The following is a 23,967-nucleotide window of genomic DNA, read 5'->3' as shown; positions in this document are numbered from 1 at the left end:
CGTCACACCCACGTAGTTACTGCGTCACTGCTTCTGGGGATTGCACTGCACCTCCTATGATCCTCTGTTGGATGGAAACTTCGACCTTCTTTCCTCTTGGTCTCACAACCCAGCTTCGACACTTGATCCTGACTGTTCCTTGGCAGAATTTCAAACTCCCTCTGAAGCTCTGCGCTACCACAACGTAGCTTTGCATGGCCTTGCATCAACCTCTCTGGATGTCTTTCTGCCCTCTTTGCCTTGCACTCTCTAGATCAGGAAAACTTCCTCCAAAAAATTATCTCTGCCCCTCACTGCAAGAAATCACTTCGATCTCTTCTCCGGCAACTGACACTGCTCTCTTGAGAAAATCGATCTCTTGATCTCTCACTCGATGTGTTTTTCAAATGCCCATCAAGCCTCCTCTTATAATCTTCTCATTGAGAACCAACGGCCTAGATTAGATTCTAATCAATGGCTTAGATCATTTTGGCTTGATCCTCGTCTTCTTATAGAAGTTTTACCCCCAGTTTGATTAATACCCTTTAATTATTTTAATTTCCTAAGTTTAGACTTAGGCCTTCATTAAAAATAATTAATTATTTTAATAAAACCTTCTCCGGGTGGAATTTCCCAAAACGATTTCTAGGTATTCTGGAATACATGTGTCCAAGCCTCCCTGCAAATTTTGAGGCTTAGAGCACATCCGATGCTACCATAAATCAACATTTCATTCATATAACATTGGCCCATACATTGAATTAGCTAAAACATGCTTAATTCCACAATTCAATTATGCAACAACTAGCCCTAATTTTAGTAGTATGCAACAAAAAGAATAACAATGTTAAAATTTACTTACAACGTTATATATTATATCCAACCAGCATTTCGTTTGCAAGACAAAGCTCCAAGACAAGAAAAATAGCCCAAATCCATACATCAAAATTCATCCATCTCCAAAAATATCCTCCAAGGAAAAATGTGAAGTTCTCTATGATTAGAGAGATCCCAAGTCAAGTGATGATCCAAATGAATGTATCTAACATCAATCTTTAGCCTCCTAAGGAGTTTGAATTAGCCTATGGGCCTACCTTAGCCTGAAATGATAAAATAATGTGCAAATAAAACCCCTATTGGTGACAAACCCACCATACTAGCTCACAAGTGGAAAAATAAGCCTCACAAGGGGCCAAATAATAATATGTACATGTTGTGGGGCCCTCCAAAGGCCTAATAATGTCCTGAAGTGCCATACTAAGGAATAAATTCCTTAGAATATGATGGACAAGGGGGTGGGCCCTTATTCTCCAAGTAGTAGACCTGTGGGGCTCCCAGTGAGTCTGAGGGCACAGAAATGACCCCATGGGTCTCCATAGGACTCAGAGGTGCTTGTAGATCCTATGCAAGGGTCTGAGTGGTGGAATGAATGCTGCCATGACATCATACAAGTCCTGGGACACCTGCTAAGAGTGTGGGGCTCCTGTGGGGGCTTGCTGGGCATAATGTACCAAGCATATCAGCATCATCCGAAAAGTGGATCACTAGTAGTCTCTGAGCATTGATGAAGATCCGTGGAGTGTTGTCTGCTGTTTTGGAGGCCAATGGCTCTTTATGCACACCCTATATGTGCCAATGTAGACCTCTGGGGATTAGGATTTCGTATGGGGAGACCAAAAGCAAATGGAAACCACCTATAATCCTGCATAAGATCCAATGTTCCCCTAGGCTTCCAGTACAACCAGTCATTAAAATAATCGTGTAAAAGAGTTTACAAACCATGGATAACAAAGTGGTCACTTCACAATGGCAGGCCCTTCTGTAGTGGGCTTTGGCCTGTGCTAGTGTCTCCAAGCTCCATAGGGGGTTAACCAAGTACCTTATTTGGTGGTTTCAACCCTTAAAGGGGATAGTATGTCCAAGGTGCATCCATCTAATGGGGGTGGCAAGTGATAAATAAGTGGAATGGGGTAGGGAATGAGAGGGGAAATCCTGGGCCACATATTGGGGCATAGGGGTAGCTAGATAAGGGGAAGCCCACACCTGGGTATATAATGTGTAGGAGGGAGCAATCGTGGTACATGAGGTGCCTCAGCCTTGATTTTTCCACCCTTTTTTATATACCTTTTGCCTTTTATGAATTTTCTTTAATTAACTGCTTGGGGCTCAAAGAACAAGAGCATGATGTGTAATATATAGTAGTGATTACCCCCTTTTAGGTAGGGCAATTCATTGCCCTCTAGGGGTTAGGACAATCATGGCTTCCTGAGTGATAAAGGAGGCTCATCTAGGGCCTATGGAACCAGGGTGATGACCATGGATTATGGTAGAGCTCATGTATTTGCTTTTACCTACGTGCTAATTATTTTGTCCCGACCATCATTTGCATTTTGTGGTACAAATTCCTGTTAAATGTGGCCAATTATGTTTTTTTCTTTTTCTTTTAATTGCTTCAATGTCTGGGGCATCATTCCAAGCCTGGCCTAAGGTGGGGGCAAGGGGATAGGGAGGTTGGCCCTATGTGGACTCGAAATGGAAATGTGGACCCGGGTGGGAGAAATGATTAATGGGGTATAGCGAGTGGAAAGGGAGTAATATATGCATATAAAGGAGTGGGACCACGCACCCAAAGTTGGGGTTTCCCAAGTAATACCACCCTAGAACCAAATGGTCAATAAAGGAGATCCCACGGGACTAAGATCCAAGGGTAACATCCAAAAGAGATCAAGGGGACTTGAGCAAAAAGTAAGCCCACCCTTTCCACCAAATCCCCCAATCAATCCCTACCCATAAGTATCCATGATAAGTAAACCCAATACTTAATTATCAAATGAAAAGACATACCTTTAGATTTGGGAGGCCCACCTTCAAACATACGGTCAATACAAGTGGATGAGGGACCACATGGCTGGCTCAGGTGGTAGAGAAATGGCACAACAAGCTAGTAGGAGGCTGCGAGGGGCTGTTGGCTGCCGACTGAGGTTCATCATGGAGAAAAAATTATCTTGGGGATATCACCCACGAAGTGGTGGGTAACAGGCAAAATTTTGAGAAACGATTTCTAGGTTTTGGAATTCTCATGTATTTTAGCCTCTCTACAAAATTTTGTGGCTAGAACACATCCGATGTTACAAAAACTAACACTCCCTCTTAGTGTGGAATGTGTTCTAGTGCTCTTACACACCCTATAGCAACACTCTGTCTCGGCATCATCTCTTGTCACGTTGCTGATGTCTGGCCATACTGCCCACCAACCACTGCGCAACTCTGATATATGCTGAATCTGTGTTGCTGCTGATGTTGTTGAACTACTACCAACACTGCATCTACACTACAACTCCATCTCATATGTTGCTAATACAACTACAACATCTGCAGCTAAAAAGCATCCAAAATACTAAATCAACTGTGATCAGTATGATGCATTTGTCTCCCCAATCTCTGCTTGCTACTAGCATCTGTACTGTTACTGAAGAATCTGTGCTGCTATTGACTCTACATTGTGCCAACTGCACTGCTGCCAACTCTGCACTGCGCTCCCTAGTATCTGACTACCACTAGTCTCTGCTACTATCACTCGGCTTTTACTGCAACAACTATCACTGATCCATCCTGCTACTGAATATTGTGGGCCCCCGTAGCAAGGTATTGATCCATGAGGTGGACTCCTCAAGGATCCTACCCATCTATAGCGCTTTGGAGCTACAACACCAAGTCACCCCACCTCACTCCTGGAGGTATATCAACAAACATGGTGAAGTCTTCCTCCAGCCTGAAGGAAAGCATATCGATCTCTGCTGAAGCTGCCTACTGGTCCTGCTTCTCCTCCTTGTCCTTCTTCCTGAGAGAACACTAGGTAATGTAGTGACCAAACTCACCACATCTGAAGCATTTGACCTTTGCCAGGTCCTTCTTCTTCGTCCTCTGCTCCCCCTATCCCTGACTAGGACCCTTAGATGCTAGGCCACATTCTCCTCCTCCTTCACCAGATTCGATCCACTGCTACTGCCACTGATGGATCTCTTCAATAGAGCTCATCTCAACTCCTGCTGAAAATTGGCCCACATCCTGCCCCACCTTGGCAGGGTATCTCTGCCCAAGATACTTTGGACGGATACCTGCCACTCCGCTGAGACACTGTTGAGTGCCAATCACATTAGCTCCGTGGGTTGAGGCATTGCGCCAACAACTGACAACTGGTCCCGAACCTCCTGAATCCTAGTGAGGAAGGGTCTATGCCTTCCCCCTTTTGCATCCTGATGCATCTCAACTTCTCGTCTAAGTACTTCTTCCGTTGTTCAGAAGTACCCTTGTATAGCATGGAGAGAGTCTCCCACACCTCTTTCGTAGTATCTTTGCTAGCTATATGTGAGACAATATGATCCCGGACTCTATCTAGGATCAACCACTTCATCCTTGCCATCTCCTTCTTGTACTCTTTCAGTGGATCTGCATCCATGGGAACTGCTACCACCGCATCAATATAGGCTTTCAGGCCATATTCATCTAGAAGGAAGGACATCCTTGTCTTCCAGATGACATAGTTGGAAGCTCCATCCAACTTGTCCTGATCACGAAGCCCAATAGTGACCATCTCAACGATCTGTCGTAAACTTCCTCTTTCTTTCTGCTCAGCTGTTGCTATGCTATTTGCACTCCCTTCTGGAGTGAGAAGATCTGCTCACAACGACTGTTGATCTGCAAAGAAAAATCGAACTCCTTGAGACTAGAAGTTCTTTGAGGAAAATTTCCCCTCTTTGTGTGCTCTTCTCTCTTCCACCCGACACTGGGTATGATCTAGCGAATTGCTGCAAAAACCACAAGTCCAGCTAGAGATATGTTAAACAAAAAATTTGAGTTGTTCCCTCTGCCTCTGGAATCACTCGATCTAGTAGGATCAATTTTTTTCTTCCCTTCCCTCAGAAAAATCAAACCTCCATAAGTAACTCAGCCTCCTGCTAGAATTTTTGTGTTGCCCTTAGGAATTTCGGCCTGCTGCACGCAATGAGCAACGAAATTCCTTCTCTTTTTGCCTTTGAGATCTCCAACTGATCAATTGCTCTCTGATACCATGTGAAAATTCCAAACTGGAATCCTATTGCAACAACTAGAAATTATTCTCCTAATTATTAATTTAGTTTAACAATTTATTTGTTGTTTTCTATGGCAAATACTAAATAAATCACACTGCAATCTACACAAATAAAATTGTGGAAGAATAAACGCTGGAAGAAATGCTAGCACACACACATAAAAATAACACAATTATTTTTGGACAAAAGTCCCTGGAAAAACCCAACTTGGGAAAACCGGTGCAGCAACTGAGGGTTTTATTATTAAGCAGCAGTGAGAAAATCTGAGTACAATTGGATGTCGAAACCAGGCAATCCTACAGAGAAAAATAATGGAAAAAATCTTGTGAGGAATTTTCCTCACCCCATAAGCAAACTCCCAGCATGACTTGCCTTTAGAAATTCAACCCTTTGACCCTCTGCGTCAGCCTCTGCGCTTCTTTGTGCAACCTGCTGGATGTCTAGCCTTAGACTGGTCTCTGATGAAGTCGTTCTACTTTCTGCTGGGTGGAAAGATGCTTCTCTGACACTCTGTGACTCCTTCCCAACCTTTGGAACTGAACATGTCTTTCCCTCTCAGCAAATTGAACTTGCCTCTAGAAGTCGTTGCACTACCCCTACGTCAGCTTCTCTGTGGCTCTTCTGCCTCTCTACAAATGCACTCACTAGATTTGGAATACTTCCTCTAGCCTCTCTACCCCTCTCACACTACTTCGATCTCTAGCTCTCTCTGACAACTGACTGTTGCTACTCTGGAAATTGATCTGCTCAGAAATTGAACCTCTCAAGTGTATTCTCCATCACCACATCGACCTCCTCTTATAATTACTTGTTGGAGCACCAACGACCAAGATTAAAATATAATCGATGGCTAGGATCATCTCTGGATCGATTTGTGTGAGTTTCTAGATGATTCTCGCCTTGACTTAATTAATACTGATTAATTAACCATATTCCCTAAGTTTAGACTTAGGAAAAATTTAAAAACTGGTTAATTATCTAATTAAGTCATTTCAAAGCAGAATTTCTAGAAACGATTTTTGGATTTTGGAGATCTCATGTATTCTAGCCTCTCCACAAAATTTCGTAGCTAGAACACATCCGATGCTACAAAAACTAACAACTTTGACTTGCATTATATGGGCTTACAATGATGCTACCAAATGAAAATTTTCATATAGGTGCCCCATCCAAAATGAGGGGTAACATGTCCCAAAACAATTGTTTTTATTTTCATTATTTCCTTGGATCTCCATATCCCTTTCAAAAAGCATCTCTGAGAGAAGATTTTCCATGGAATTCATGAATTTTTGTATTTTCCATCTTTTTTTCCATTTCATCCATCTTATTTTCTATGTGTTCCTTATTTTCATTCACTTTTTTCCATTTCCTTTGGTAGGACTTCTTGAGAGTGTGATAAATCCACTTGTTTCAACACACTATGACTCATTTTATGAACTTGGTTCTTTAATTGGGAGAATCTGTATTTTGAGTTTTACTTTCTTTGGATGTCATGTTTGAGTTCTTAAAGGTAGTATTCCTTGTAAAACCCTTTTTCCATATAAAAAAATAATAATAGTACTCCTTTATATCACAATTTTCAGTTACCCAAAAGATCTTTCAATCATAAGTTATGTCAATCTTAATTTATGTACCTTTAAAACCTTAATTTGCGGATTGTCTAGATGGCTGACCTTTGTCTTGATATATCTCTAAAATTTGAGCCCTTCTATGTCTAAAATTTTGGACTGTAGCACCCTAATATAATTTATTAAACTCTTGAAAATTTGCATTATGAAACTTCATTAAGGAAATGTTATAGCAAAGTTCTAGGATGACTCGTTTAAGACTAATTTTAGGATTATTCAAAAATCCTAAATTCTACAAGATATATATTTTAAAATATAATAATCCAAACTTTGAAAAAATTTCCACATGTAATTTATTGCCTCCTTAGTATTTTGTAACTTTTAAAGTATTTATAGTGAAAATTCTAATATGGCTCTTTTAAAATTGATTTCAAGATTAGTCACATACCCTATCTCACATAGACTATATCTGTCAAATTACAATGAACCAAAATCTAAAATTTTGATCACTTGTACTATGCTATTTCTCCTCAGCCCACATAATTTCATTGTTAAAAACATTTCCATGAAGATCACAATAAAAAATAAAAGGATGACTCATTTGAGATAGATTTTAGGATTAGTCACAAACCTTAACTTCCATAGGCTATATCTACAAAAGTATAATGAATTGGAACTTGAAATTTTGACCATGTGTACTTTGCTATTTATCCTTAGTCTCCTCAAAATTTCACTCTCAAGATTCCCAGAAAGAAAATTATAAAAAGATGTCTTTTGTATCAATTGAAGGAGACAAACCTTTAGATCAAAGGCTCTAAAAATGATACAAGGTCAATGAATACAATCCGCTTCAAGGGGGAACCTTCTTGTACAGTTCCATTGCAATAGACAAGATGAAATAATCTTAAGACTAAATCTCATTGGTATATATATAAGAGACAGAAGGCACAATTATAATTAAAAGGTACAATGAAAGATTTTGGCTGACCTACTAATATAACAATATAAATGTAATAATTGAATGTATAGGGCTTAATAAGGGGTTTTATGTGCTTAATAGAGTGGGACACACAATCTTAGCAAATGTCACAATTTCTCCATTTTGATTTTCATCCAGCATATGATAGAGTTGTTTGCCCATTTATTACAAAAACACTTTACTATCTTGGGATTTGGCTCTAAGTGTTTTTCTTTCGTAGACACACATTTTTCTGGCTGGATTCTAGCTTTTTCCTATTCTATTTGTCTAATTTGGAAGATATTTCAAACAAAAAGAGCACTATACCTAGAAAATAGTCTTGTATTATATGCTAACTCTTTCTGTATCGGTTTTCTTTCTTGTCTTCTCTAGGGTTAAAGGCCAGTCCTTTAATACACTATAGCTAAGCACTTGATACAAAAGCCAGTCCTTTAATACACTATAGCTAAACACTTGATACAAAAGCAATTTTACAATTTAGAAGATTGAATGAAAAGTTTTGAATTTTCCAATAAAATTTATTAAATGGAATATAAATATATATATATATAGAGATAGATAGAGATAGAGCGCAAAGTCTTCAGTTTTCTGGAAATTACTCATCTCCAAATCGAACATTTTGGAGATCTCGGAAAATTGAACAAGAAATCCAGTCATAAGAGTAAATTCATTTTGATGTCTTGTAATGTTTTGAAGAGAATTGGATTAAACTAACTTCTCTTTAGAGAATATACATGGCAATGTAATATTACTTTTATTTTCACGAGTGTAAAAATGAAGTTTAAACTTTATTGTACTGATTTTGTCTTAAGCAGCTAAAAATGTCAAATAATGTATACAGGTGGCAGCAAACCAATTCTAGGAGATGCTCTTGTTATTGTAGGAGCTATTTTTTCTTCAACAAGTAATGTTTTTCTGGTACGACCACCTGCATTTTCCTTTCCCATTACTGAATTTATTCATCTATTCTCAGTGTTTTAAGAAAAAAATCTATTTGATCAAAGCAAAAGGTCATCTTAACAAATGAGGAACATGGATACAACTATATATGCAAGGGTGTTGCATGGTAGTTATAAAAGTTTGTTGTCGTGACTTTTGATATGAAAAAGTTTTAGCATGGGTTTTCTTGGGTAATTTTGGACATTAGATGTTAATCTATCATCGATTCATGTCCTGATCTTGTGACGTAGTTTGATCAAGAAAAAGAAGTCCGTACATAGCTAAACTGGAATTTTGTGCATTATAGATATGATGTAAAATGTACCTTCTTCCCATTGTAAATAACATTTCAACAATGGTGCATGAAATATGTTGATTAAGCTATAAATCACTTTTGTAATCTTAAGACGTTTCTGAAAGGGAAAAAATTTAAAATATAAATAAATTAAGAAAAATTTTAATCATACAAGCAATAAATTTACTTGGATGAAGATTTTTGGGGAAATTCTGTACAATGTTAAATGTTAAATGTGAATTCCATAGAATGCGGTTTAAAGCTGTATTGAAATCTATTTGCTAGATTTTATTTATTTGCATGGCCCAAGAAACTGCCTACATGTAGATTTAATTACTTGTACATGAGGGTACTGGTCCAAAAGCAAGTATTGGCCTATATGCACATGCAAATAGTTGCAACTATGATTTGATTGTTTCTTTCAAACAAATGTGATGAGGCAAAGGAGCCATATTTTACGTGTAGTGAGGAAATTGAATCTTCAATTACACATAAATGTTTGTTGGATCATTGAGAGCTTAGATATGAAATAAAATTGAGGCTACATTGCAGAATTCTTTTGCTGAGGATGAACTGCAAAATTTTTCTGTGGAGGTTAAATTGCAAAATTTGTTCGCAGATGTTGAATTGCAGGATTAAGAGAGTGAATTGCTAAGTTTTCCTATGAATGTTAAATTGGAAAATATCTCCATGAAAGTTGACTTGTGGAATTCTTTTGTGGAGGCTGAATTGTGAAATTTTTCTTTGGAAGCTAAAATCTTCAACAAAGCAGTGAACAAAAGACAATATCGTCGACATGATTTCTTCCTTATTACTTCTTAGATTTTATATACCACACTTCAGCTTGTCTTAAACAATGAAATCTGAATATTCTTGCAAGTATACTACACCGTCCAACAAAATGACGATGCTGTTTGTTGATGAATTTCCAAAAGCATGCTTGACAAGCAATTTAAATTAGGAATTACTTTTTCTCATCATATAATCCAATGGGCTGTGTTCTAGTGGCAGGGATGGGGTATCACCATGCAAACAACTCAGGTTCACCCTGGTGGGTGTAGATCCCTTTGTGTGTGAGGGTGTTTGACCTCTCAGAGATTAAGATAGAATACTTTCGGAAAATCAAATCTCAATTTTTGCTGCCAACGCGTTTCAAACCACTAAGTGGGTTCATCATCAAGACTTGGAAGAAAGCACTGATCCAATCAACAATTATATATTGTAGAGATGCAAAATGGTTAGGAAAAATGAACGTTAAAATAATAATAAATCAATTAAAATGAACGTTAAATAGTTAATAAACTAATAAAAAAGAATTTAGAAAACTAATATAAAAAGAAATTCTTACATTCCACCATCAAAGGGGATTAACACATATTCCACATGCTAAATTACTCTTAGTGGACATCAATAGATACTTTTATCTTTTTTTATTATATTGATTAACTAATATTGTGATTTAGTGTTGTAACATCATGTTATTATTTCATTCCAGGTTTTCCCTTTAGTTTAATTCGTGTTTTTCTTGAGTGTAATATCCCAAACTGAAAAATTCGGCAAATTCTTGGAATTTAACTTTACAAAAATGCTTCATATAAAAATTTCATTCATTTAACAGAACATTGCTATGTAAAATGTAACAAATAGAGTACGACAACAAAAATAATCTCATCTTTTATTATAATAGATAAATTGGGGTTTACATGCTGCCACAACTAATATAGCTGAGATGGAAAAGCTAGCCTCAAGAATCTGCTCCGATACTGCACTAGCCCTCCAAAATTGAACTTAATTGCAACTACTAAGCTCTCTTATGAATTCTTGATAGCCTAAAACATTTGAACTTGATGAATGACTCTGGTCCTTTCACTATTTTAATTAATAATACTTTGTCCTTCCATCAACAACAATATGAAGTACTAGCCGAAGAAAATGATAAAGAAAGCGATGAGATATTAATGTTGTTGAACCTAGGGATAGGTTCAAAGGGTTGCATTATACTACGAAGAATAATGAGCCAAGCCACCCTGAAGCAAGTAGTAGCGTTGCTCCCAAGAGAAATGTGATTTTATGCCACTTCTCTCTAGTAAGAAAATCCCAAAGATTGTTCCCTCTAATGCCAGCAATGGGGTATCATTAGATGTATATCTAGTAAGTCTTCTAACCAAGGTTAATGTGCCTATCCCAATCTTGGAGCATGCGAAGCTTGAACCTCAAAAATGTCAAGTTAGGAATATTTTCAACCTTGATAAGGAATCCAAGGACCCTCCTATGATATTACAAAACATGTATTATATCAAAAGAATGGAGGGCATGCACCTTTTTGTTGCCTCTAGTAATTAATGACCTATTATTGCAAAATTGTATGATTGACTTTGAAGCTTTTGCTAACGTTATGGCTTTAAGAGTCAAGAATCAATTAAACCTAAAAATTACTCGGACTTATAGAAATTTGTGTGGTTTTTATTCCAAGTCCATTCCTGTGCATGGTTTGATCAAAGATGTAAAGGTTGTCTTGGCTGCTAATAAATATATAGTTGTGTTGATTTCTATAGTGGTCATTTGTTAGTCTATAGTAGCAGCAGATAGGTGTTCTAGTCTCGGATTGTGTCTAAGAGGCCAAGGAACACAGGATCTCCAAAACCCAGAAAATGTTTCGCGAGATAAGACTCAAAAACACCTTAATTAAATTAATCTGACATAATTAAAATATTTCCTAAGTCTAACTTAGGAAAAGCGGTAAATTAAAGTGAATTAATTAAGGTAGATCGATTTTTCTCTAGAGGCTTCTGTTCATGAAGTTAGATTGATGTTAGCCATTAGTTGAGAGCTTATCATGGTTGTTGAGACTCCTACGAAAGATTATAATAGTAGGTTGAAGGGGTTGGAGAAGACGCAATTATAGAGTTGATTAGTTCGAATACTTAGTTGTAGGTATTCAACAAGGGCGCAGTTGAAGCTAGGGAAAGAAATGGAGAGAGGGAGAAGCAAAACTTACAAAGGAAGTTTTCCTTAGTATTTCCAGTGTCCAGGAGACAAGAAAGAGGGAGGCCAAATACAACAGTGCGAATTAGCCAGTTCACCGAGTGCGAGTTGCTGGAAGAGCTCGTTTTAGTTGCCAGTTGCTGGATCAGTGTCCCAGAGGTAGAGTGAGTGGATTTCAGAGGTAGAGGGAGGCTAGACAACTCACCTAGAGGCATTTCCGGGGCTGTAAAAATTTATCTTGAGCAACAATGCGCATTTCCCAAAGGCAGTGCAAATAGCCTGGGAGAGTGCGAGTTGCCGGGAGTGGGGCCAGATCAGTTGCAGAGGGAGACAAGGGTGTCTTCAAAATATTTTGCCAGTAGATTTCCAGAGGTTTGCAAGTTAGGCAACTAGGTGTAATATTTCTCTCAAATTGCTACATAATAATAAAACCATCATTTGTTGCACTAGGTTTCTTTCGAGGCTTTTCCAGGGACAATTGTCCAAAAACAACGATGTCAATTTTTGTGTGTGTGCATCTATTTCTCAATTCCATATTTTATACTCCCGCAACATTTTTATCGTGAAGAATGCATCAATGAATTTATCGTTATTTTCCGAATAATTAATTTAGAAGACAAATAAATTACTAGCAGTTAAAAGATAAATATCCAATTATTGCATTCAAGGAATTTTCACAAGGTATGTAATATCCCCTATCAGGGGTATCCCTCAAACACAAGCAATATAGTAGCCGGGGTGCTCAAAGAGATAAAACACAAATAACAGTAGTGCAACATACAATAATGTATACATGGAATATAAGCAGATACTCGAGAAATGTAGAGAGAAATGCTAAGCCATTTTATTATACTGAGTAATAGAAAGAGTACAAGAGGTGATTAGACAGGTAGCACCTTGACTTGCACAAGGCAAGTGAAGAAGTACACTCAGAATGGTAAGGAAATGGCCTCTCTTTGAACTGCGTCCAAACTGCCAGAGAATTGTTGTGCTGTTGGAATCAAATGAGGATTTGGGGTTGTTCCCCTCCTCAGAAAATGTTGAAACTCTAGAATCAGCCTCTGCTCAATAAACCCAGAAAAGCCCAGAAAACTTTTCTAAAATAGCTGACCCCCGAAAATCACCCCCTTTGGGATCTACGCAATCCCTCAAGGCTCTGCGCTGCTCCTGAAGAGAATCCTCCAAAACTCTACCCGAAACTCTGCCAAAATCCTCCAATATGCAAGGGCTGATCCCTTACTCAATATCCAAGCTCAAATCCTCCACAAACCCCCAATCCAGAGCTCCTACCCAAAGAGACTGCGTCCTCCTCTCTCAAGACTGCGCAGTCATCAAAATGCTCAACTCCCCCTCAACTCCAGAAATCGCTCATCCTACAAAATACTGCTGAAATTACCTTTCCCGAGCAGGCACTCGAAGTCCCTCGGGGCTAAGGGTGAGATCTCCGAACGGAGACACTCGATGCACTAAACAATGCTGCAAACAGGCTAAATAGCCAGCGTGCTCTAAGTCGAAGTGACTAGCTCAAATGCAACATAATCGAATGATCCAAAATGAGGAGGCTCCTCTCTCCTTTATAGCGTTGGCCTCTCTCAAAACCCTAAGGCCCACCTCCTCCAACATAGCCTCTCTCTTGCCACGTGTTCCTTCTCCATCTGTGCAGTCCCTCCAAGTGTCTACGTGGGCCCCTTCTCTATGTGGCCCTTGGGCCCCCTTGGCTCCCCTTTTAAGTTACAATGTTGTGCTACTAGGGAGTGACTTTATTCATAAAGTGAGTTATGTCCCCCTTTCCTCACCTTTTTATTTATAAATAACTATAGAAGGCAAAATTGAGCAAAATCGAATATTCCAATTAGCCATGGCTAATTAGGAATATTATAGTCTCCCCCGGCAAAATGTTGCTTATCCTCAAGCAACTGAAGTGATGGATGCTGCAAAATTTTCTCACTCTCCCAAGTGGCATCCTCATCCAGTAACTTCTTCCACCTCACCAAGAATTCCAGGACCGTCCTGCTCCGTAGCTGCCTCTCCCTGGTATCAATAATAGCCTCTGGCTGCAACACCAAATGCCTCTCATCATTCGTGGGTGGTAGCTCATCTGTCACTGTCACCTGCTGCCCCAGTGCCTTCTTCAGGCATGATACATGAAAAACGTTATGATTCTTGCTGCCTTGGGGTAGCTCCAATTCATACGCAACCTGTCCAATCCTGCATATCACCTTGTATGGCCCATAAAAGTGGGGCTTGAGCTTATCAGCTCCCTTCTGCTTCAGTGATGACTGTCGGTATGGTTGTAATCGTAGGTAGACCAAGTCCCCTACCTCAAACTGTCTCTCCACCTGACCCATGTCAGCATACAACTTCTGCTAGTTCTGCGTTGTAGCCATATTATCCTTGAGAGCTCGGAGGATATCCTGACTCTCTTGGATCCAAATCTTGGATCTCGGAGCCTTGCTAGCACCAAACATCACGTCAACAAAAGATAAAGGATGATATCCATACAAAGCATAGAATGGTGGCATACCAATGGACATGTGATGTGTAGTGTTGTAGCAGTACTCCCCCAGATGCAGCCACTTCAGCCATGCTCGCTGCTGCCCACTGACATAGTTACGCAAGTAGCCCTCCAGCCACTTGTTAACTATCTCTATCTGCCCGTCCGTCTGTGGGTGATAACTGGTACTCGGTGTCAACTCTGTCCCCACCAACCGGAAAAGCTCCTGCCAAAACCCGCCCATGAAACGACTGTCCCTGTCACTGATGATGGTCTTAGGAAGACCATGTAGCCTGAAGACCTCTCTGAAGAACAACTCGGCCACCTGTGCTGCTGTGTAGTGTGCGGATATGGCGAAAAAGTGTGCGTACTTTGTCAGTCGATCAATGACGACAAAGATACAATCCTTGCCCTGCACCATGGGCAACCCTGTGATGAAGTCCATCAAAATACTCTCCCATTTCCCCTCCAGAATGGGAAGAGGTTGCAATAATCCTGCGGGATGGCTCATCTCCCCCTTGTTCCTCTGGCAAATATCACACTCCCAGATATGCTGGAGAAAATCCTCCTTGAGGCCCTTCCATGAGAACCTCTCTCTAATGGCCCTGTAGGTTTTGGTAAACCCCTGATGGCCGGCCAATGGTGAATCATGTGATGCCTGAAGTATCTTCTTCTTGAGCTGAGATCCCTCAGTCAAGAAGATCCGGTCCCTATAGTAGATGATCTCATCGATTACCCTGTACCTGTCATCTGCCACCTGCCCATCCAGAACCTCACATGCAAATCTGTCCTTGGAGTACTCTACTAAGAGTCGAGCCCTCCAGTCTGTGTCCAAGCTCATAAGAGACAACGTGGCTGGTCTACGTGAAAGGGCATTTGCTACCACGTTGTTCTTACCCTTGACATACTCAATGTCAAAGTCATATGCTTGGATCTTACTGATCCACTTCTGCTGCCTCTCCTGTAGCTGTTTCTGCTCCAAAAAGAACCTGAGGTTGTTGTGATCAGTCCTCACCCTGAACCTGTTACCCATTAAATACTGCCGGAATTTGGCCAATGCATGCATAATGGCCAGCATCTCCTTGTCGTATATAGAATACAACCTCTCATGCGGAAGGAGCTTCCAGCTCTCAAAGGCTATAGGGTGACCTCCCTGCATCAACACTGCGCCGATCCCCTCTCCTGACGCATCACACTCCAAAACAAATGGCTGCGAAAAATTTGGCAATACAAGCACTGGGCAGCTGCTCATAACCTCCTTGAGCCTGTCAAAGGCTCGCTGCGCTGTATCCAACCAACTGAATGCCCCCTTCCTTGTCAAATCTGTCAGGGGTGCAGCAAGCTGTGAGAAACTCTTGACGAACTTCCGATAGTAAGTACAAATGCCAATGAACCCCTGAAGTTCTGTCACGTTCCTCGGCTCCGGCCAATCTCTGATGGCCCTTATCTTCTCCTCGTGGACTCCCACTCTGTCCACCCCTATGATGTGTCCCAAGTACAACATGTCCGTCAACCCAAACTCACACTTGGAGAGCTTGGCATAGAATTGTTGCTCCTCCAGAATGCGCAACACTGTCTCAATGTGCTGGAGATGCTCCTCCCAAGTCCTGCTGTAAATGAGAATATCATCAAAGAACACCAACACAAACTTCCTTAAGTGACTGCGGAAGATGTGATTCATGCAGGACTAGAATGTAGCTGGGGCGTTGGTTAGCCCGAAGGGCATCACCAAAAACTCAAAGTGCCCATAGTGACACTTGAAGGTGGTCTTGGGAATGTCCTGCTCCCTCACGCGAATCTGATGGTACCCAGATCTCAAATCAATCTTTGAGAAGAACCGTGCTCCTCTCAACTCATCCATCAACTCATCGATCCTGGGTATGGGGTACCTGTTCTTCAGGGTCTTCTTGTTCAGGGCCCTGTAATCAATACACATCCTCAATGTGCCGTCCTTCTTCTTCACAACACCACGGAAGAAGCAAAAGGACTCTTGCTTGGTCGAATGTGCCCAGGAGCCAGCAACTCCTGAATGGCCCGCTCAGTCTCATCCCGATAGGCCTTGGGATGCCTATAGGGGGTAGTAATCACTGCCTGTATGCCCTACTCAAGCTCAATGGTGTGCTCAAACCCCCGGTCCGATGGCTGTCCCGGCGGAATCTCCCCAAACACTGTGGCATACTGGTCAAGGATGGTATGTATCTCTGGGTGCACCGTCTGCCCTGTCATCCCTGCCTCTGATGCATGCAACTCCACTGCCTACTCTACGTCTCCCTTCTAGAAGACTGCCTCCATCCGATGAGCAGAAACAGTCTGAGGCGGATATGTGTGCTGTCCCCGTATCTTCTCATGTTCCCTGTCTTCTCATCATCCCACTCCATCTCTAGGGCCTTCCAATCTATCGTGACCTTCCCTAGAGTGATAAGCCACTGAACTTCTAGTATCATGTTGGTGTCCGGAATATCGACCACGAAAAAGTGGCCAGTCAGTGTGTAGGTGCCCATCATCCCTGATAACTCTGGAACATAACGAGCACACACCATGGTTTGATCTCCTGGGACCAAAACTGAAAAGCCATCAAAGATCTCAGTCTGTATACCTCTCCGCTCAACCATCTGTGCATCGATGAAGTTGTGGGTTGGCCCACTGTCAACCAAAACTGATACTCGCTGGCCACGTACTGTCCCCCGTACGCGCAGTGTCAAATACTTGGGAACTCCTCGCAATGCTGCAAGGGCCCCTCTGGTAGGTGCAAAAGCTGCACCACCTGCTGCTGGTGGTGGAGGTGGCAAAGGATCCTGCGCGGCATGACTATCTCCTACCTCCACATCATCCTCCTCATCCTCTTCCCTGCTGCTCTCGGAGAAGACCTCGATAAAATGTGCTTTGCCAGTAGCACATCTATGTCTTGGTGCCCACAGCTCTTGACAGGTAAAGCACAACTGCTTCTTCTTCAGCTTCCTCCTGGCATCATCATAGATCTGTGCTCGTCCTGGATTCCCCTTTGGAGGCGGAATCCTCACATCCTTCCCCTTAGGCTGGAAAGCCTGTCTCTGGGGGTAAGGTGTCCAGGTCTTGGGTAAGGCATCCTATAAGTCCCGGGTCCTGCTAATAGCATCCTGGAGTGTGGCTGGTCTAGTGGATCTGACTAGACCCCGAAGTGGCTCTGCTAACCCCTCAACAAACATGTAGATCCTCCGTGCCGCCAATAGATCTGGCACCATCACTGAAACCCTCAAGAAGTCTACAATGTAGGTCTCTGGGTTCCCGATCTGTTTGAGCCTCGTTAGCTCAACAAATTGTTGTTTCGGATCCCTCCGGTCAAACCTCTCCATCAGTCTCCTGGTGAACTCGGCGTATGTCGTCACTGTGGAGTGTCCGAGTGTAACCAACCCATGGAACCACCAGTCCTAGGCCTCACCATCCAAATGTAATTTCGCCACCTTGATGGCCTCTATCTCCGACATCTAGTTAAGCTGGAAATAGATGTCCAACTTCTCCACCCAAGACTTTGCCGAACTGTTTGATGAGCCATCAAACGTAGGCAAGTGAAATCTACTAGCTGTGCGATGGGTGTCTCCATCATGATAATGCCAGTATCCTCTGTGATGGTCGCGGGGTCTACTATTCCACTGGAGCTGAACAAAGTCTCTGAATGAGAGAGCATCCCTGAACTCTGCCCATAGGCCTGGTACTCTGCAAAATAATCGCCCATATGACCGGGCTCTGCCTCCTGCTGGACTCTGGCACCGTGTCTACTCCTAGGAAAGTGGGCATGGTAGAGCGTGTAGGGACATGCGAGGCCACCTGCTGAGTAGTATCATGCTGAGTGGCATCCTGCTCTGGCAAATGGTGAGATTCACCCGATCCCTTACCAACCTGGAAAACCCGTGGGCTCTCACGCTGTCTAGCCTCCATTGTCGTGAATCTCTGCCCCATCACCTCGATCTGCCTTGATAGATCCTGCACTGATTTGAGGAGCATGTCTGCAAATTTCTTCCCGTCATCATCTGCCATCGGATCCTCCTACTCTGCGTCCACCACAGGCTCCTCCTGTTCTGTGTTCACCACAGGCTCCTCCTGTTCTGTGTCCACCACCCGAACACAATCTCCCTCTCCGTAGGTGTTCTCCAACCTACGCTCAATATCTTTGTATTTCCTACCTCTGTAACAGATGTAGGGCTTCTCCCTCGGTGTCATAGACTGCTAGCTCCACAAGCTGAGCCAGATCTATGCTCTGATACCACTGTAATATCCCCTATTAGGGGTATCCCTCAAACACAAGCAATATAGTAGCCGGGGTGCTCAAAGAGATAAAACAAAAATAACAGTAGTGCAACATACAATAATGTATACATGGAATATAAGCAGATACTCGAGAAATGCAGAGAGAAATGCTAAGCCATTTTATTATACTGAGTAATAGAAAGAGCACAAGAGGTGATCAGACAGGTAGCACCTCGACTTGCACAAGGCAAGTGAAGAAATACACTCAGAATGGTAAGGAAATGGCCTCTCTTTGAACTGCGTCCAAACTGCTGGAGAACTGTTGTGCTGCTGGAATCAAATGAGGATTTGGGGTTGTTCCCCTCCTCAGAAAATGCTGAAACTCTAGAATCAGCCTCTGCTCAATAAACCCAGAAACCCAGAAAGCTTTTCTAAAATAGCTAACCCCCGAAAATCACCCCCTTGGGGATCTACACAATCCCTCAAGGCTCTGCGCTGCTCCTGAAGAGAATCCTCCAAAACCCTACCCGAAACTCTGCCAAAATCCTCCAATATGCAAGGGCTAATCCCTTGCTCAATCTCCAAGCTCAAATCCTCCACAAACCCCCAATCCATAGCTTCTACCCAAAGAGACTACATCCTCCCCTCTCAAGACTGCACAGTCATCAAAATGCTTAGCTCCCCCTCAACTCCAGAAATCGCTCATCCTAAAAAATACTTCTGAAACTACCTTGCCCGAGCAAGCACTCGAAGTCCCCTGGGGCTAAGGGTGAGATCTCCGAACGGAGACACTCGATGCACTAAATAGTGCTGTAGACAGGCTAAACAGCCAGCGTGCTCTAAGTCAAAGTGACTAGCTCAAATGCGATCCAAAATGAGGAGGCTCCTCTCTCCTTTATAGCGTTGGCCTCTCTCAAAATCCTAAGGCCCACCTCCTCCAACATAGCCTCTCTCTTGCCACGTGTTCCTTCTCCATTTGCACAGTCCCTCCAAGTGTCTATGTGGGCCCCTTCTCTACGTGGTCCTTGGGCCCCCTTGGCTCCCCTTTTAAGTTACAACGTTGTGCTACTAGTTAGTGACTTTATTCATAAAGTGAGTTATGTCCCCCTTTCCTCACCCTTTTATTTATAAATAACTATAGAAGGCAAAATTGAGCAAAATCGAATATTCCAATTAGCCATGGCTAATTAGGAATATTACAAGGTATCAGAGCAAAAAAGATTGGATAAGAGGCTCTAGAAGCAAAGGAAGCGAGATTTGTGCAAATTCAGAGGGAGATCTGAAGCACAAGTTCCAGATCTGCGTAGGCCATCCAGACAGTGTGAATCGCTGGAGGAAAAAATTCAATTTCCAGTCCAGGGTGGAGGAAAAGTTTGATTTGCCTCAAGAGCAGAAGAAACAGGCAGTAGGATTATTGTAAAGGGGTTTCAGTGAGTAGAGCAGTGAATTCATAGAGCAGATATAGCATAGTGATTTTGTAGCAATAGTTTTTACAGTTGCAGATCAGCATAGGGAAAGGAAGAGAAAAGCATACTGAAATAGAATTTCCAAAAAAGTTCTCAGAGGGTTTCTAGTTTTTCCAGCAATAGGAAAGGAGATCGTGATTTCCTGTAGAAGAGACCATTTGTAGGTAGTTCGATTGCCAGTTCGAGTTACAAAGTCAGCTAGTGTGTGTTATAGAGGTTGCAGGTCGCGTGCCAGTACTAGATCAGAGGTATAGTGAGAAACTTCAGTGTTCAGTAGTAGGAAGTGACAATGCCAGAAAGGGTATGTGGAGGCAAGATTGAAGTCCTAGGGAAACACTGCACAGTCTAGTGTGGGTTGCAGGATCTAGTTGCAAACAAGAGTGCGAGTAGTAGGGAGTAGACAGAGTTAATTTGCTAGAAGGAGAAGGATATTTCCTAGCATATAGTTCTCCAGTATATTTGACTTTCACGGAGATGGCCACAACAAGACTTAGAGATTAGGACAAGTTGGACGGAGCCTCCAACTTTGGCATCTGGGAGGCCAGGATGCAATTCCTTTACAACAGTTATAGCTATACTGAAAAATCCCATCCAGTTACATGATTACAGGAGGGACATGGCCAAGGCGAAGAGGATGGTCCTAGACAAATTTCAGGATCACATCGTCCCGCATATTACAAATAATAAAACAACAAAGGAAATGTGGGATGCCATCACCAAATTGTACCAGGATCCATCTGAGAATCGGAAAATGATTGTCGAGGAGAAGCTAAGGACGGTCAAAATGCAGAAGGGCGAGAACATTAAATCCTATCTCACCAGAATTTAGGGTGCCAGAGATGAACTTGCAACTGTTGGGGAGAAACCATCTGATAGTGAGTTGGTGTGCAGAGCACTCAACATGTTTTCTAAGGAGTGGCGTACATTCGTCCAAGTAATTTCTGGGAAAGACACACTTCCTAGTTGGGAGCGCTTATGGAGTGACTTCTCTTAGGAGGAGCTGAGGCTCAGTCTCGTAGAAGGTACTACCAGTAGTAGTGGCAAGGGATTGAAGGTGGAGAAGGAGGAAGAGAACATAGCCTTTTCAGGGAAAGGAAAAGCAAAGAAAATTCCTGGTCAGGGACAAGGATCGAAAGGAGAGAAGAAGAAGGACTTGTCGAAGGTCAAGTGCTTTGGATGTGGTGAGTTTGGTCATTACATCAGACAGTGTCCGAATTGGAAAAAGGACAAGCAGGGGAAGTAGACAACAAATTCGACAAAGATTGATGACTTGTCTGCCAGGTTGGAGGATGAGTTCGCTATGTTTGCAGAGTTATCCTTAGATGGAGGAGGAGTATGATATTTCAGTATGCCAAGATTGGGTAGGATCCGAGGGAGGAACAACAAGGAGATATAGATCGTAGTCAGAAGGACTTGATTAGTAGATAAAACCTAGTTGCTTATCATTCTTCTCATGGATCAATACCTTTTCTACTGGAGCCCAAAGAGAAGAAGTAGCAAGAGGATCAAAGTTTCAGCAAGGCACAGTCAAATACTTGAGAGACAATGCAGATCCACGGTGGCACAATCAAAGACTCAAGGGACAGTTGCAGAGCCAATTGCAGCGATTCAATGGATCTATATGAGTTAGAGACTCAGAGGGAGTCTAGCTTCAGAGGAATCAGCCCTATGGAAGTTTGATCTTTAGGTTATGATTGGATCAGTACATGCAAGTGTAGTGATAACAATAGTGCAGAGTAGGAGAGAGACAGTGCGAATTGTCCAGTTGCAGTAGGAAAGGCGCAGTTCCAGCCAGAGACACTCTAGTGCAGAAGCATCAGCGATGTGAGATCAGAGTATGCGTAGTAGCATGGTGGACAATGACTATTTTCTTCACAGTGATTTCTAGTGATAGGGAGCTAGATCAGTTTGAAGATGTGAAGGAAGGAGGTATCATAGATGTCAGACATCAACAATGTGGATCAGTTCGGCTATAACATGTTCCCACAGACCAGCAAGTGGCTGCTATACTCATGAAGGCTCAAGGGAGAACTAAGTTCGTCTACTTCAGAGAACAAATGGGTATAGTGGAAAACACCTTCCTCGCTAAGAGGGAGTGTTAATTTATGATAACAACGGACAGGTGTTATAGTCTCAGATTGTGTCTAAGAGTCTAAGGAACATGAAATCTCTAAAACCCAGAAAAGGTTTCGCGAGATAAGACTCATAAACACCTTAATTAAATTAATTTTCCATAATTAAAATATTTCCTAAGTCTAACTTAGGAAAAGTGGTAAATTAAAGTGAATTAATTAAGGTAGATCGATTTTTCTCTAGAGGCTTCTATTGATGAAGTCAAATTGATCTTAGCCATTGGTTGAGAGCTAATCATGGCCATTGAGACTCCAACGAGAGATTATAAGAGCAGGTTGAAGGGGTTGTAGAAGACACAGTTACAAAGTTCAACTACCCAGTTGCAGGTATTCAGCAAAGGCGCAGTTAAAGCTAGGGAAAGCATCGGAGAGAGGGAGCAACAGAGATTTGGGAACAGAGGTTCTGAAATAATTTTTCCTTAGTATTTCCAGTTTCCAGGAGATAGGAAAGAGGGAGGCTGAATTATCTTCAAAGGAGGTCAAATACATCAGTGCGAATTAGCCAGTTCACCCAGTGCAAGTTGTCGGAAGAACTTGTTTCAGTTTCCAATTGCTGGATCAGTGTCTTGGAGGCAAAGCAAGTGGATTTCAATGGCAGATGGAGACTAGACGTCTCACCTGGAGGCATTTTCGAGGTTGTAAAAATTTATCTTGAGAAACAATGCACATTTACCATAGGCAGTGCGAATAGCTTGGGGAGTGCAAGTTGATGGGAGAGGGGTCAAATCAGTTTCAGAGAGAGACAAGGGTGTCTTCCAAATATTTTTCCAGTATATAGCTAGAGGATTGCTAGTTAGGAAACCAGTTGTAATATATATCTCAAATTGTTGCATAATAATAAAACCCTCATCTGTTGTACTGGTTTTCCCTTAAGGGTTTTTCCAAGGAAAATTGTCTGAAAAACAACGGTGTCAATTTTTGTGTGTGTGCATCTATTTCTCAATTCCATATTTTATATTTCCACAACGTTTTTGTTGTGAATAATGCATCAGGGAATTTATCATTATTTGCCAAATAATTTATTTAGAATACAAATAAACTGCTAACAGTTAGAAGATAAATATCTAGTTGTTGCATTCAAGGACTTTTCACATCATTGATGTCCCCGATGCATAATGCATGATTTTATCAAGGAATTGGTCAGCCTTTGTTGGTGGGCATTTGCAAATGGATATATCCTATGGTACCATAGCCATAATAGATGGAAAACCATGATTTCTCCCTCTTGTCATAATTATACTCAATATGTTGGACCTCCTTTAGCTGATACCATTGTTATGGCCATTGGCCTTGAAGTCTTGAGTATTGCATGGCCACATTTGTCACATGCATCTATGGATTGCTGGGTTTACCTATGCAATGTCCTTCCCCTTAGGGGATGGAAGCTCCTAATATGGGTAATTACATAACCATCCTTAACATAAGAATGGTAACTTGCCTGCAAATCATGAGCTAAAAAGATATTTGAAGGCAAGGTTTATGTGAAGTATTTTTGTGCCCCTAACATTGAACATGGTCCACTGTGATACTTAAATTCTTTTTGTCCCTAATGATGTTGATGTCACTTGATCTTGAGATTGTGTTTCAGGTGGTTCACCATTCATGCAACAAAGATCCCTTAAGGGATGGCTTGGCGCCTTTCTAGCCTAATGAAAAGGATGTCTATTCCAGTTTTGAGAGCACATATGACACTGTAGCATCAACATTGCCATTCATGAGATGAACATTGGGCTTTGAGGATCCCCCACATGGTTGTATTCCCCTTGGTACACCTCTAGATGTTGAAATGCTGAGCCAAGAAGCCAAGGCGTTG

General features: G+C 41.8%; 1 protein-coding gene across 2 annotated transcripts in view; it reads left to right on the top strand.

Moving 5' to 3' along the window:
* LOC149220103 (uncharacterized) overlaps positions 1-23,967 on the top strand; it is a 507,923-nt gene that overhangs the window by 291,518 nt on the left and 192,438 nt on the right. For both annotated transcript variants that reach the window (XM_089382726.1, XM_089382725.1), the window contains exon 5: positions 8,461-8,537. In XM_089382726.1, coding sequence (XP_089238852.1) covers positions 8,461-8,537 — 77 coding nt within the window. The remainder of the gene's footprint in view (positions 1-8,460; positions 8,538-23,967) is intronic.

This window comes from Pinus tabuliformis, chromosome Q (genome assembly GCF_031772625.1).
Source record: "Pinus tabuliformis cultivar Carrire ecotype Pingquan chromosome Q, CPIR1, whole genome shotgun sequence".
Classification (NCBI taxonomy): Eukaryota; Viridiplantae; Streptophyta; class Pinopsida; order Pinales; family Pinaceae; genus Pinus; species Pinus tabuliformis.
The sequence above is the reverse complement of the archived record's forward strand: the minus strand, read 5'-3'. Positions and strand labels throughout refer to the sequence as shown.